We start from the raw sequence: 15,610 nt of genomic DNA, 5'->3' as shown, positions 1-15,610 counted from the left end.
TATGGATTATGTATAGTGTATCTTATCTGTTGCATCGAATACAGATACAGACACAACAAATAATGTATAAGAACAAGCCCATTCATATTGATCTATGTTTATGTTAGAGCCAGAATTACTTCCAAAGCCATGCTGGTAGAGAAAATAAATACACATCTTCTGAATCAGAAATTCAGCTACACTGCAGTAAAAGAGTACAAGGGCTGAAGTGTGAAACTGAAACCCTGGCCAAAATATTGTTGGAGGTTTCTCCTATTCTGCAGGCACCCAACAGTGGCAATTCAAACATTGTACCCTGAAGGTTGTGCTGTATATCAGGATGATAATGCACCAATACACACAGAAGGACTGGTGACAGAGTGGTTTGATGAGCATGAAAGTGAAGTTGAACATCTCCCATGGTCTGCACAATCACCAGATCTGAATATTATTGTGGCATTTTTGTGTGTTTTGGAGGAGCGAGTCAGGAAACGTTTTCCTCTACCAGCAGCACATAGCGACCTGGCCACTTTTCTTCAAGAGGAATGGCTCGAAATCTCTCTGGCTACTGTGCAGGACTTCAATCGGTCATTCCCAAGATGAACTGATGCTGTATTGGCTGCAAAAGAGGACCTACACTATACTAATAAATTACTGTTGTCTAAATACAGGTGTTTCAGTTTCATTCTTCAACCCCTGTATATATGGTCTATTGTCTATTACTGTGCTCTGGATACTCGATGTATGTAGGCATTATTTGAGTCAAATTCCCTTTACATATTGTGTCCTTGGCCGATGAAATGCTTCTTATTTATATACTGTTCTTTTTGTCATCTGTTCTACCCCAACTTGCTTACCCACACCACACAAATTTGCTGGAGGAGTAAATAAAGCAGTGTGTATTGAAATTTAGAGTAGTGCTGCATAATAGAGGGAAAAGCGTGACATCCGTTGCCTTTTCTGTCAGAGAGAGGAAAAGCACTGATTTGCAGACCAACAACAATATAAAATGTTTGGACAAATTTAGACTAAGGGCCACACACTGCATTAGTCATTGTTATAAATGACTAATTTAGGCTTTGCTAATATATCAGGCTAGATGAATATTCATTTTCGGGTGAGCCAATTGTTTGTTATCCTTACTCAACACATAATTGTTAAACAACATACCACTTTGGAGCCTTGAGTAAATAACATGGCAAAATCGCTCTCAGTGAACTGATAAATGTAGGGCAGAGATCAGTAGTAACATTATCCTCGTGGCTGTCATTATCTTCCGACTAATAGGCCCCAATTTGGGGGTCAGTATGTGTGCTGTTTGTTAGCATGAATTTTCAAATATGTTCTATTGAAATGCAAATTAACGCTGGAAGCGGAGCATCAACATTTTTTCTTCTGTCTATCTCTTTAGAACTAAAACTAAACATATTCATCTCTGCCCCATAAAATTGTCACCTAGGACATTTTAGATTCTTTGCTTTCGTGAGTTGGTTACAGAGAAATTCTACTGTCTTAAGGCTGTGGAAGTCTCATTAAGTAGGCCAGTACTTTTCTGATACAGCAATGCTCATATAATGCATATTCATACCCATGAAATATTCATGTTCCTTGCATGCTGCTTGTTGCTAAAGAGGAGAAGAAGGACACAAAGAAATCTCTGTGCACCTATGCATGCACTTTATGCATCTTATACCCATGCCCTAGTATAACAGGTGTTAAGCATGAAGACATTATATATGAAAATATAAAATATTGTATATTTGTTGTTACTGTGTATTAAGGATGTAATGCAATGGCACCTCTAACTTTAACATTTAGTGCTTAAAATATTTGTATTTGCATCTGGATTCAGATTTAAACCAAAAATGGGTGTGGTCTAAATCAGCAGATTTTTTTTCTTCATTTTTTGAACCTTATCACTGGAAACACTGGAAACTACAGAAATGCCAGTACTGTCCTCATGAGATATGAATTTTCTGACCGGTCTCTGACAGGTTCTGGACTAGAGATGTGCATTCCACAACTAGCGATTTTTTTTGTCCTGTTAGCATAATTTTTATTTGCACCTGCCCACAATGTTTTCATATAAATTTAGTTCACATTATTTTCCAAACAAAGTAGTAGCTTAAAATTTAAACTACTGTGACCCTAGCAAGTTGGTATAGTATTATTGTAACTCCATTGCATAAGCCTATTTGACTACGCAAGCTTCATATCTGACCACTCACCTTGCCACACAAAAGTAAAAATCTCTTGCTTGTGTGACTTTTTTCTTGTGTACGCTATGATCCCGAAACCAATGTTTCATCCAGATGCACTGTGAATTTTTCTGCCAAGCTAACTCAAAACATGTGTGCATGTCACTTGCATTTGTTAAGAGCATATTATTTTTCATTTTAAATGTGTATTCAAATGCATTTACATCACTACTGTGTAAGCGTATTGTTTATGGAACATGGGACTGAAACTCACATCGGGTCACGACCCCTTCCAGTCTGATGATATTGGGGTGGTCGAACTGGCCCATGATGCTTGCCTCACTGAGGAAATCCCGCCTTTGTTGCTCTGTGTAGCCTGCTTTCAGGCTCTTGATGGCCACGTGGATCTCCCTTTTGCTGGGTAGACGCAAACGACCGCTGCACACCTCCCCAAACTCACCTGGATTAGAATATAGGGGCAAATGGTTTGCTTTTCCATTCTTCCTTCTTAGATTGTATAGCTTTGTAAGTTCAATGGCTTAACATTACCAGCTCCGATCACTCGTTCTATGCGGATGTTGGAGACGTCGATTTCTTTGGCGAAGTCGCGTACTGCCTGATTCGGGTCCTCATACGTGTGAGGATGAATGTAAGTTCTGCTTCCAGGAAGTGGGACTGAAAATCATGAGAAAAGGCAGCAAGGTTAGGATAATGACCATGTTTTTGTAGTCAGTTTGCTTTGTTCATTAGTAAACCATCCATTTCCCTAAAAGAGCGACGCACCACATTTGCAACCTCATTAAGCATTGTCTTTGGCAGGCAGGAAAAGTGTCATTAGAGAAAACACACATTAGGCAACTGGAGTGATCAGTGGCATAATTTATCAGCAGACGCAACAGAGGGAGCCTCGGCACACGGAGCTTTCACTTACTGACAAATGCATGACTTGCTAAAGAAACATGCTCTCCCTCTGCCCACTTACTAAACAGCAGAGCCAAATTACAGAGTGTCTGTTCTAACTAGCTCCAGGCATCTCACTTACGTATTCTCTGGAATTTTGAATGTTATGCTGTAAGGAACTGCAACACGTTAAAAGATATAAAGGTGAGCTCCGGTGATTAAAAACACTGTAGCTTCTTGCTCAGAGCTAAGACGGTGTTTTGTGACAGTGTTTTTCAGAAATCAAAGTGTCTCTCACCGCGGCTATGCTGGAACTGCATTTTCTCCTCCTCAGGGTCCTGTTTTGCTTTGATGTAGCCACAGTGCCTAGCAAAATGAAACATACGGCATTGTATCACCCATACAATTCTATGTCTGTCTAAAGACAAATTGTTAAGCCAAACAGAGGTACACATAATAACCAGTATGCAATTATAGAAAAATGATATGATCTTCAGTAAGGAGCAGTCAGCCATAGAACTGCTATTTAAAGAGTCTGGCAACCTAATAGATGTCTGATCCTAATTCTTATTACAACTAAAAATACATTGAAAGCTGGACATGTCAGATGTTATCATTCATCAGAGCTGCACAAAAGGTCATGAATTAAATAATACCTTCCTTAATGAATATGTGAAATCGCAGGGGTTGAAGCATGCAGGGCTTAAAACTGATAACTTGTTCATTATTCCTTTAATCCTTTTCAAGACTCTCGCTTGCTTTCTTTCCTTTCATGGCATATATTTAATAGAGCTCACCAGTGAAGCTGGATTATAGAGCCTGACAGAGCATAATAATTACATGGCAAAATGGAGACGGTCAGTGACTGGTCATCTTGAGGAAAGGAGGCCCATCTGGGCAACAGCAGATGAACTTCAGCACTGAGATTCGGCCTTCTGTTAGGAACCAGCTGGAGAAAGGAAGCGCTCTAAAGCTACTCCCACAGGAGTACAGCTCAATACTTGCATAAAGCAGTCTGAAAATTTACTGTTGAATATTTATGCAAAGCAAGGGCCCACCACTGAACCACACACATCTGATCATGAAAAGTCTTTAGCAGGGCACAAACTGGTTATCAGTCTTCTTTCACAGGATATATGGAACACATCGATCCAAATGCAGTGTTTTTCTATACATGCTGCAGATAAAGGTCTTGCACCCAGGCCTACACTTAAATAATGATCTGTGACATCTGGTAAAACTGTGAACACACAGTGAAAGAAATCTTTTATGACCAGTTTTAGCTACTCAAACCACCAGGATTCTCATTAGTCTCACTGTACTTACTGAATGTTTCACAGTAGGTAATGAATTATATACTTTTAGATTAATAGTTAAATGATATTTTTGAAAAGTAAAACTTTGGTGTAAGAAAGCTGTAAAGAAATGTTATAGTTTTTTTTCCCATTATGAATCTAAACATGCATATTTTTTCAACATAATTATTTATTCTCAAAAAACGTAAAGTATATATATATATATATATGATTTGTGTCAATTTTATATTTTGTATAAATATATTGCTAATAGGTTAGTTTAAGATAAACATATGGACTAAGGTAAAAGCGTGATGCCTTAATAACCTTGATATCTTTTGTCACAATATCAACTCAACTGTCATTATTTCTAGTTAGGTACAAAAATCAGCTATCATGGTCACAATATTAGAAAGCAGCTATCGCATTCAGAAAGGGAGACACATTCCTTTTTTACTCGTTATTAAAGCAATTGCCTATTTGTGTTACATGTTATAATAAAGGATCATCTGTGAGATCGAACATACTGCATGTCTTGTAGCAACAAATAAATACAACTTTTGCCAACTGTTTAAACAGTAATGTTACTGATATACTGTTTCATTCAAATTGTATAAATATAAATAGCAGATAAGAGGTTTATTTTTCGGTAATCTTTTTTTTTTTAGCAATCTGAGGGCTGTATGCTTGTGAGATTATAAAATTAATATAATGGGTAAATTAGTATAGAAAACAGTGGCTAAAACCTATAATTTATATTAATATAGGTTATGTATGCACTCCGTCCAGGGTGTACCCTGCCTTGATGCCCGATGACGCCTGAGATAGGCACAGGCTCCCCGTGACCCGGGGATAGATCGGATAAGCGGTACAGACAATGAAATGAAATGAAAAAAAAAAAGGGTTATGTGTGCTTAGTCCATTTTCTTATCACCTCACTTTACTTTGCAGTTAATGGGAAAGTCACCAATTCTGAAAAATGTGCAAATCTGGCAGAATTTTTTTAGTTTAAATTAACACAGCTTTACTAAAGGTTCACTGAAGCACATTGCACAACACAAATTAAGTGTAACCACAACTAATGCTATGATGTAGTTGTTTTTGCCAAGTGATTCTGTCCTGCTTTGTCTTGTTACAAATTTGTAAATATTGGGCAAAAAAATAATAAATTGGGTACAAAAAAAAGTGCAACACAACTGAATTGATCTGAATTGAATTTTATATTTTTGCCATCTTTCAAAATATATTGGACATTTTCTAATATCTTTCATGCCTCATTCTGCTAAAATCAGAAAGGATAGTTTGATCTAGTATCACATCCAGTGCTAAGCAGAAAAAGCACCATTGATGACAGCTGATCAGTAAGTGTCTGTGCAGCAGTCCAAGCTTAACATAAGAGCCTCAGGCAGGGCGGGAGAGCTCTGGGGGTCAATTATATAATAAGAGACTGCTGGGATGGAAAGATCTACCATCCAACTCTCCCTCTAATCTGCCCTGTTGCATCTTGCTGCACAGCTGGGGCTTTGGGGCCTTTTTCAGAACAAATGGGGGTTTAGGGATATGTGTATGTTTAGGTTCCCCTTCATTGCTTTTAATGAAGGGAGAGGGTCCCCTGAGAGACCCCACCTGTCCAGCAGGCAATCCAAACCATCCGTAGCTGTGTCCTGGTGTGCATCTGTGCACGCACACACACACACACACACACACACTTACACACTTCATTGTAAGTGCCACGTGCAAAGCTAATAGATGGACATGCTTTTACATGGCTGTGGGTTTTGAGGGTACAGTCAGGGGTGTGTGTGTGCTTGAAGGGGGTTGGGAGGTAGTGTGTTTGATTGAAGCATGTGGTAATCAGGGAGAATAAATCGACCCTCCTACCAACCCAACACACTCCCATCCTACTCTCACACCCCTGAGGTGCCACAAAAAAAACCTCCCCTGCAGCTGCTATACCCCAATCTCACACACTGATGAAACACTTCCCCCCGTCACTGTGGAAGCCCAAGAGGTTCTGCTCAGAGTTGTAAATACGCATGCCTTCTTCTGACAGATCACACTAATGGGGGAGGAAGGTGCCGATTTGAACATTAGCCATCCATTAATGACATATTTTCTCAGAGAAAAAAACAGACAATGGATGCCTGAGTGCAATTAACGCATTCCCTGTTTCTCTAAAGACATCACACCAAAAACGGTTCGCTGAATGGTTTTTGACCCAGTTTCTTTCTCTTGTTCGAATTTCTTTTGTCTCTGCCTGTGTGTGTGTGTCTGTCTACATGAATGCCTTTATCTGCAGGTGACAGTTGGCGCAGATGCAGAGGTGGGGATGTGCTGACAAAGTTATTCTTCCTGTGTGTCATGTGTGAGTGAACGTAGAACTAATAGAGAACGGGAAAGAGGGAAAAACCACTGGGAACAGAAAGGGAGAAGGAATTCAAACCCATACTTTTTCACTTTAGAATTCAAAAGCAGTTTACTGGGAAGGGGTTAAGTGTGTAGAGACAACAGAGTTTAAATAACAGAATAACTAAATGGCATAAGAACAGACTATGAAAAGACCGAGTAGAATTCCTGAAAAATTATCAGAAGGGTTTACTTAAAAAAAAAAAACACTTAATGAGGAAATCGAGAGAAAAAAGTATCTTCAATGACAAAGAACAGAAATTGAACTGATCTCTGAAATGTGACAAAATTCTTCAGCAAATTAATGACCCAGTTGTGAATGTGGTAGAAAATCACCAGCAGACTCGGTGAATGGGATTCATGTAAAGAAATGCAAATGAGTTATATATAAAGATTTATGGAATTATCATAAACAAGAACAACAGTGTAATGAAACTGACAGCACTGAAAGTGCGTTCCTTTAAAATACACTGCAGGCACCATGACCTTGTTTATAGCAACACAGCAGACATGGAGGCTGTGACTGTGGTTATATTATTTCTATATTGTTTTTTTTTTATGTTAACATAAATTAAAATTTTAAAACCAGTTATAAGTGCAATAAACATAGGCTCATGCTTCTCTCCATTTTTACCACACGAGGCATGTCACTATAAAAATATACAAAGCACACTCTCTCGATGCTTTTGACTTGGTGCTTGTGTAAACACAATCCTCTTAGACCATAGCAATTTGCCAAGAACTACACTTATTAGTTTATTAGAAAAATGACATGTCATACTTTTAACTGTTTACAATTACATTTAATGCGGTGGAATGTCTGCAAGTTAGTTCCTGTAATCATCTTCATAATAACAGTAATAAACTTCCATTCAATAAAAAAAAAATATTGTCATATTAGCAAGAAAACAGAAAGAGCAAAATCCTTTATCCTGAACATAAACGTTTGAGAAAAGAAACTTCATTGTATTAATGACTGAATATATTTCTTTTTCAAACAAACAGATTCTATAAAATCGAATTAATACAATTAGTTTAGCATCTGCAAAACAAGTCACTTTGTAAGATATTAGTATTGGAACAATAACACTGAACCAGCATGATGATAAACTATTAATTTGCTTTGCAGCCTGAACTACTGTCTGAGCTGCTAGAACAGAATTACCAATCAGATTCGAGAATTCACCAGCACTGTGATCTACATATTAAATAAATAATTTTAAAAGAAAGATAGTCACCTACACAATCATATGCAGTATGACGTGTGGTGAAATGATTTTTATGAAATAGAAGGAAAATAGGGTCAAAAAGAGTGATTTTATCATGAAAATACAATACAATAAAATGAAATAGAATAAGATAAAATTAGAGATGGAATTAGCTGTGCCATTTGAACAGAGGAAAATTAGACAAAATGTTTAAAATGACTGATGATATGAATATAGCCTTTATTATTGTCACATGTACATTACAGAACAATTAAATAATTGTATATCCTAACTTTAGAGGTTGGGATCAGAGCTCAGGGTCAGCCATGATAGAGCACCCCTAAGGGACCCACAGTGGGGCTTGAACCCTGAACCTCAGATCAACAACCCAGTGCCTTAACTACTTTAGCTACCATGTAGGACGAATATAGGATGGATCACACTCTGACACAACACATAACATTCTCATAAAGACCTAACGACATCTGAACATCCCATCAAAACCTGATTACACTCAATACCCTAAAGCATATATATATAAAGGTGAAGTACTTGGATTGAGCTGCACTGCTGGAGCTGCATCCAGACTGTGGTCTGCTTTTTGACTGTTTTTACACTGTGGTTTGAAACACATCACTAACAGGCAATTTACCATTTTGGAAAGCTGACAGAATTGACTTGGACATTGATTTGTACAGATGTTTTTATCAACAACATGTACATTTCCAGAGGGATAATCAAATACATCTCCAGTCAGTGGAGTGTGACTGCCATTTTTAAACTGCTTTCCCAGAAGGAAGCAAGACACAGATGACACAAGCTAGATGGCGATTAACAGGTTTGCAAATTGATCATTTTCAAAACACAATTCATTTCAAATTCACAATTAATTTAATATTTATTGCACAGAAATAATCCTTCAAAAAGACTAATCCATATAACTCAGCCACAAGATACCAATCAACGTTAAACCAAAAACAAACAATTCAATCAGAATTAATGTGAATAACAAAGATTAACCTGTGTTAAACTGTGATAATTGCATTCAATAAAAACAGCCAGTCCTCTGGCTGGTGTCCAAGAAAAATAATTCATTTTTGTACCACCACCAGGAGCCTGGTCCTGCTCTGTTTTCAGGAAAAAAAAAAAACCCTGCAACCTGGACTTGCAAATGGCACATGTCCATTAACCGATTGGGAAGCACCTGCTCTAGTCACAGCCATGTCTCCTGGAACATTCTGCAGAGATAACCAAACCAATCTCTGACTGGTGGAGTGCAACTGCCATTTTATAATTACATTCGCAAAGAAAGCAGGAAGCAGAAGAGCAGAGTACAACAATGATCGCATGCCATCTGGTAAAAGGCTATAGCTAGTCAGTCAGAAGGAAATTTTCTTCATATTCGGCCAACAAAAGAAAACTAAGATAATCTCATTAACAAAAACCCAAATGCAAAATTTCAACTCACTTGAAACTCTGTAGAAATGTTAGAATTTGACTTGTCTCACACGAGTGCACAATTTCAAGCTTCCAGTGTATACTGCTTCTTGCTTCATGTTGTCATCACTGGTCAAATGTTTTGACGTCTCTGCTCATTTATGGGTTGCCTTTATATAAGGAATAAGTTGTATGTTTCCAAATGAACCATAACTCTTATAACAGAGATGTGAAAAACAATCAGATTAATAATTTTATATTAAATCATTTACTTAAAAACAAAGAAATCAGTCAGTTGTATATGGGCATGACATTCAATATTTTATATTGAATATTACTAATTCAACCAGATTTAATACATATGTCTTCAAGATTGTGAAAAATATATATTTTGCCCTAGTGTGGCCTTTTGACTGGTGGTATATACGGCACATGTTTATGTGGTGAAAGTTACTCTAAGTATATGATTATTTAACCGTTATGGATGGAGTCTCCATTGTCTGTGTTACAGAGGGACATCATAGACGGGGTGCTGCACCACACACACACACATACACACACACACACACATACTGCAGAAAATTTAGAATGCTAGTCAGCCTCCAAAGCATGTCTTTGTACTGGAGGAGGAAAAGTATGACAGGCTTTAACAAATCAAAAAACTATAAGCAGAGAAAAAAATCCATAAACTATAATCCCTCAACGGCATCACTGATAAGTTTTCTATAACAGCGTGCCCTTTCTTATTCCTTACATAGCTATCTTTGTGCTTAAAATGATGTATTGAAGTTATACTTTAACACGATTTCATGGATACGTATGCAAGTGAATTTCACCAGTCATTAAAAACATGATCTACAACAGATGGGTGACTACCCACTGCTTAAAAATCCACTCTATGCAAGGGAAGCATACCAAGTAATGTTTGGAATAAATTATTCTGAAACTTAATATCCTGTATACAAAATGCTCAATAAAATCTACAATTCCTCGTAATCCTAAAATGGACATTTTGGAACTGATGACCTGAAAGTGACAGTCTGGAATCTCTGTAAATAAAGTCTACTTTCTTCTCCTCAAGAGTTTGGACAGAGCTAAAAGAACTCTGGATACTACGTATCAAATATCCAGCCAAATCCAGACTGTACCGTATAATTCAGTGCCAAAGCAATGAATGCAGTTAAAGTGTTTGGCTTTGCTTTCAATCCCAATACAGTGGCCTGTGCTTTACTCTAAAGCCTGTCACACTGCATTAGTGTCCCAGCCCCAAGTGCAACTTTCTGCTCCAAGAGGACAGAAATCAAACCCTTTGTTTATTGCTTCCATAAGGGTCTTTCCACAAACATCTGTACACACGTACACACACAGTGTCTCAGTTACAACACACAGTATTATGTGATCCTATAAGGCTCTTATTTTGTGCGCAGAATGAAATGATGAAATGAAGATGAAGACAGTACTTCAAGAGCAGGTCTGAAAGCCACATCGTGGAATGAAAACAGACACTAAAATTTTTGAATCGGATAAGACATCCTTTGATAGGGAAAAAATAAAGGTATGATGTCTTGATCTTTGATCAGTTGAAGAGACATCAAAAGCCGATCCTCCTATGTGTTATCTAAACAGTTTTCTCTTCGATCTGTCCATTTCTTTCCCTCTGTCTGTTCCTCCTTGTGTCTCCTCTCTTCTGATCATATTCATTTATTTTCATTTAATGACTACCGTTATTGCCAGTGATGGAGCAACACTCTCTTGTTCTTTCATTTGGCTTCTCAAGTGTTTGCTTTCATCCCCATGGGCTGCTATCTGCAATCATGGGCCTTTCCAATTTTTAGTAGAGCACTTGCTTTTTCTCTCAGACCTTTTATATTCTGAGAAATCCAGCTTCTGATAGTCTGCTTGCAAAAAACATCTCCCATTTGGTATTCTACTTATTTTGGAAAAAAAAAAAAAAAAAGACAGTAGGCACTAAACATGCTAAACAAAGCATCTTTCATCTCTTTTTTCTAAACTTTGAGAAAGAAGCTGTCATTTTTTTTTCTTTCTACATATAAGAAACCCCTAATTGAAAGACCAGACCAATCTTTTTACAGAAACACAGATGAAAGTCTCTTACCTGCCACTGACCACAAAGCAGGCCACAAGAAGGATGAGGAGTACAACACCGGCAGCAATAGACACAGCCAAGATGGTCTTCTGGTTTGGATCTCCCACTGCCAACATATCTGTCAGTGAAATAACAGTTAAATAGCACTCCCGATATTTTTAATAGTGGTGCTCATACCCGTTACATTACAGCCATTATGCTTCAGGGCTGATTTTCACTCTCAGACTGAGTAATGCTGAATATACTGTACTACACTTAACCCTCTTACTTTTTATGGGCCGTGATAGGGTTGGTGACTTCGGTCCAAAAGTTGCGTCAACATTTATGCTGGGAAAATTATTCATATTCAGAGCTTGGCTGTGTAGCTAGTACATTTTCAGGGCTCTTCATTTAAGCTTGTGGAAATTACCTATACTTGAGTAGAAATGACAGAGGCGATTAGCCTTTAAACCCTAACAAAAATCAGGGATTGAAAATGCAGATTGATAAAAGAAATGAAAGTGGGTTTTTTTCTTGCTGTGAAATGTAAGAGGCCGTTTAAAACAAAAAAAAGTATATGATACGTTATGAATGTGAAGATGCTGAGCAATGAACATACACAACAAAAGAATATTATTGCATGAACAGTTCTAATTATTGCACATTAATGCACTTAATTGAGCACATTCAACACTGCAAATTTGATTTAATTCAACAATATGCTATCCACCCTCATTAGTCAGCTTAAAAAATATCACTTGTTCCAACACATGTAACAGTACACTGAAACTGTTACTACACTTACTATGGGCTGACCATCAGTCTATGTGTTGCATAGCAACGGTTTTGATTTAAAAGATATGTAGTGCTCTCAGTGGCTCAGAGTGACTGCCATCACCCCATGCATTAATCAGTTTTTTAAAATGAATGGCTCATTGTTAAAGTATGCATTTTATTAGGCTTTAAAACATCCACGTAAGAGGTTCTGATTCACTGCATGGCTGGTTCAACAGCATAATCTCTGTTCAGTACTTCAACTGCACCTCAACTGTGATCCTTGAATTACATATGCATACATTAAACGTAAAAAGAGCTCCCCAGTTCAATCAGCATGATGTGCTCCTTGAGACAACACAGGAAATAGCTCGGTGCACTTCACAAGGCATAAAAAAACATATTCCCTAAAACAGGTTGACAACGTAGGAGAAGGAAATTCATCAGGAATTATGGAGGGAAAACAGAACTAGCTGGCTTTGGGGAGATGGAAAGTGTGGGGAGGAATGCTAAATTAAAAAAAAAAAAGGGTTTTGATTTACCTGAAAATGAACAATAAAAGCAATCATATAAGCACAAATTTCATTTTTCATTATAAGAATATTCATTACCTCTTCATTGTCATTGCAGTAGTGCAACTCACCGAGCATGGCTCTAGAATGTCAAATACTCGATTATTTCATATTTGTATGAAATATTGGTAACTCAGTGCTTGAGGTTATGAGCTACAGAATTTACAGGGTGTCAGAGAACCACTTACATAATGCCTTAAACAACTGTTCTGCTCGAGGGATTGTATATGGTGTGAATTACACCTTACCTTAGATTAAAAAAATAATGAATAAATGTAAATATTAAGGTGAGCCATTAACACGGTCACGGGGGTCTGCTGGAGCCTATCCCAGCACACATAGGGCGAAAGGCAGGGGTACACCCTGGACAGGTCACCAGTCCATCACAGGGCCACATATAGACAGACAACCACACATACTCTCATGGGCAATTTAGAATTACCAATCAACCTGACCTACATGTTTTTGGACTGTGGGAGGAAACCAGAGTACGCGGAGTAAACCCACGCAGGTACAGGTAGAACATGCAAACTCCACACAGAAAGGCCCCTGCCTGTTCGAACCCGGGACTCGAAACCAGGATCTCCTTGCTGTGAGGCAACAGCGCTAACCGCTAAGCCCCAACATACGGATCTGTAGCTTTATTCATCTTCTTTCATTTTGTACAATTTAATATGTAAATAATTGCCCTCACATATTCCTCACTTATTGCACTTTTGTAAAACACCGGCACCTTGTGCTGTCACTTTATTTAAAAAAAAATTCTCCTTTCCTTTATATGTTGATGCTTTGCCAATATTGTATGTTAAGAATCTTGCCAATACAGTACTTTAAAATGGAAATTGAAAATTGCGTGTGGGTTAAAAAGCAGCTGTTGTTGCTATTGTTTAGTAACAACATGGGAGCTGCCTACTCAGAACCCTTATCACGCATGTCACGAAGGCTGAAAAAAAATACACAAGAAAACTTCAAACACTCCAGAAAAAAAGAATCAACTGCACCGTGGCTCTGTGTGTGCCTCTGGGGACTGAGTTTTGGTGACAAGATATCATCAGTTCATAAATATTTTACAATTGTCTGAGATTAACTGTCTCAAGCATTGTGTCGTTTTCACTGAAGAGAAATAAAACAGGTCAAGAGTGAACTGTGCCTGGCCTTGTTCCACAAGGAGCTAGGGGAGCTGGAAATCTTTTGAGAAATGATGTGAAAAGCTGTAGTCTATCAATCATTGTTAGCTCTCTCAGTGGTTTTTAATGATGTCTTTGCCCTAGCTCTGTATGCTGTCACAGATAACAGGAAAAACAGAAAGAAAAACAGAAATACCAGACAGAGAAGATGGAGTGAAAACACAGATAATATGGAAGACCTTGAACCTCTTAACTGTAATGAGAGACAGTAGGAAATAATAACATACACAAATGAAAAAAGAATCAATAAATAAAACATTGTATCATGTATAGATATTAGCTAACACTCACCTTCATGCCTTGTCTCCAGCTCAATCTCTCCTCCATAGTTGCCGTAGCCTCCGTCAGTGTGAGCACGAACCCTGAACACATAAGTGGTCCCTGGCTTCAGGCCCTCCACTGTCATGATGTTGGATTTGGTCTTCAGCACAGTGTAGTTCTGGTCTCGCTGATTCTAAATGAGTCAAACAAAAAAAGAAAAATAACCACTTGTTCAATATACATTAAATTGTTTTGCTTTATTTAAAACATCCAATCAAACACGTTTGCGAAGGTAGATCTATTATTGATATTTATCAGATAATCTGTAACAACATTATATGTAAGAGCTCATATCGAACAAAATACACACTTACACTAACATATGGTGTGGTGTGTTGTACTATTTTACTGGTTCAACACATTTTTACAACAAAATGTTTTACCTGCATTTCAAGCTCTAAATTGTTCAATACTGACCAGACAAATCCAAAGTAAAGGCAAAACAGAGATCTGGTCTGATGCTTCATTGCGTTTACAGTCTGAAAAATAAACTCCAAAGTTTTGGGGCTGACTTAGTTTTTAGAGAATCTGCGAATCAATGATTTGACTCTTTGTGACTCTTTTTCTCAGCTATGATGTGACTCAAAAGCAGAATGGCAACATGATGACTTATCACACAAGATATCTGGGTTTTTTTTTCCATTTTTTTTTTTGAAGGAAAAGAGAGTGTGGAGAGGCACGCTCAATTACAAAGACGTTAGATTTACCTGAAAATTAGGTAATAAAAATAGTAGAATGCACACAAACTCTGTTATAGGCAATTATTATTATTAAAAAAATTATTACCTATTCATTGTCTTTACGCATCCACAGTACCTGCAAAAGTAGTTGTAAGTTTATGAACTTCAACTGTTCAGCTCTGTGCTTGGATTATATCCGGTCTGGACTATATCTTCCCTTGGATAAAAATCAATCAATCAATCAATCGATCGATCGATCAGTCAATCAATCAATCAATCAATCAATCAATCAATCAATCAATGCAAATATAACTCCAAAGCTTTTGGGCTAGTTTTAGAGAATCAGTGAATCAGCTCTTTTTTTGGATCAGCTATGATGTGACCCAAAAACAAGATGACGGCATGATGACTTAACACATATGATATATTAAACATTATGTAGGTTAAGAAAATTATGTAGCCTTTATCAAAGCCACAGGGTCAAAAACAGTTTAAGTACTCACAAGCCCCAGCAATTGATTCAAACATTTCCACTGCTTGTTGCCAAACACTGCATAATGCACATGC

At 37.6% G+C, this 15,610-nt stretch overlaps 1 protein-coding gene across 1 annotated transcript in view; it reads right to left on the bottom strand.

Moving 5' to 3' along the window:
- Positions 1 to 15,610, bottom strand: part of ek1 (eph-like kinase 1) — a 76,880-nt gene that overhangs the window by 18,029 nt on the left and 43,241 nt on the right. Inside the window, exons 7-11 of the mRNA XM_058377083.1 lie at positions 14,334 to 14,496; positions 11,540 to 11,648; positions 3,376 to 3,443; positions 2,727 to 2,852; positions 2,452 to 2,637 (exon numbers count right to left, since the gene is read on the bottom strand). Of these exons, the coding sequence (XP_058233066.1) occupies positions 2,452 to 2,637; positions 2,727 to 2,852; positions 3,376 to 3,443; positions 11,540 to 11,648; positions 14,334 to 14,496 (652 nt within the window). The remainder of the gene's footprint in view (positions 1 to 2,451; positions 2,638 to 2,726; positions 2,853 to 3,375; positions 3,444 to 11,539; positions 11,649 to 14,333; positions 14,497 to 15,610) is intronic.

The sequence above is a fragment of the Hemibagrus wyckioides genome, linkage group LG23 (assembly GCF_019097595.1).
Source record: "Hemibagrus wyckioides isolate EC202008001 linkage group LG23, SWU_Hwy_1.0, whole genome shotgun sequence".
In the NCBI taxonomy this organism is placed as follows: Eukaryota; Metazoa; Chordata; class Actinopteri; order Siluriformes; family Bagridae; genus Hemibagrus; species Hemibagrus wyckioides.
This window is presented reverse-complemented; position numbering and strand designations above follow the sequence as displayed.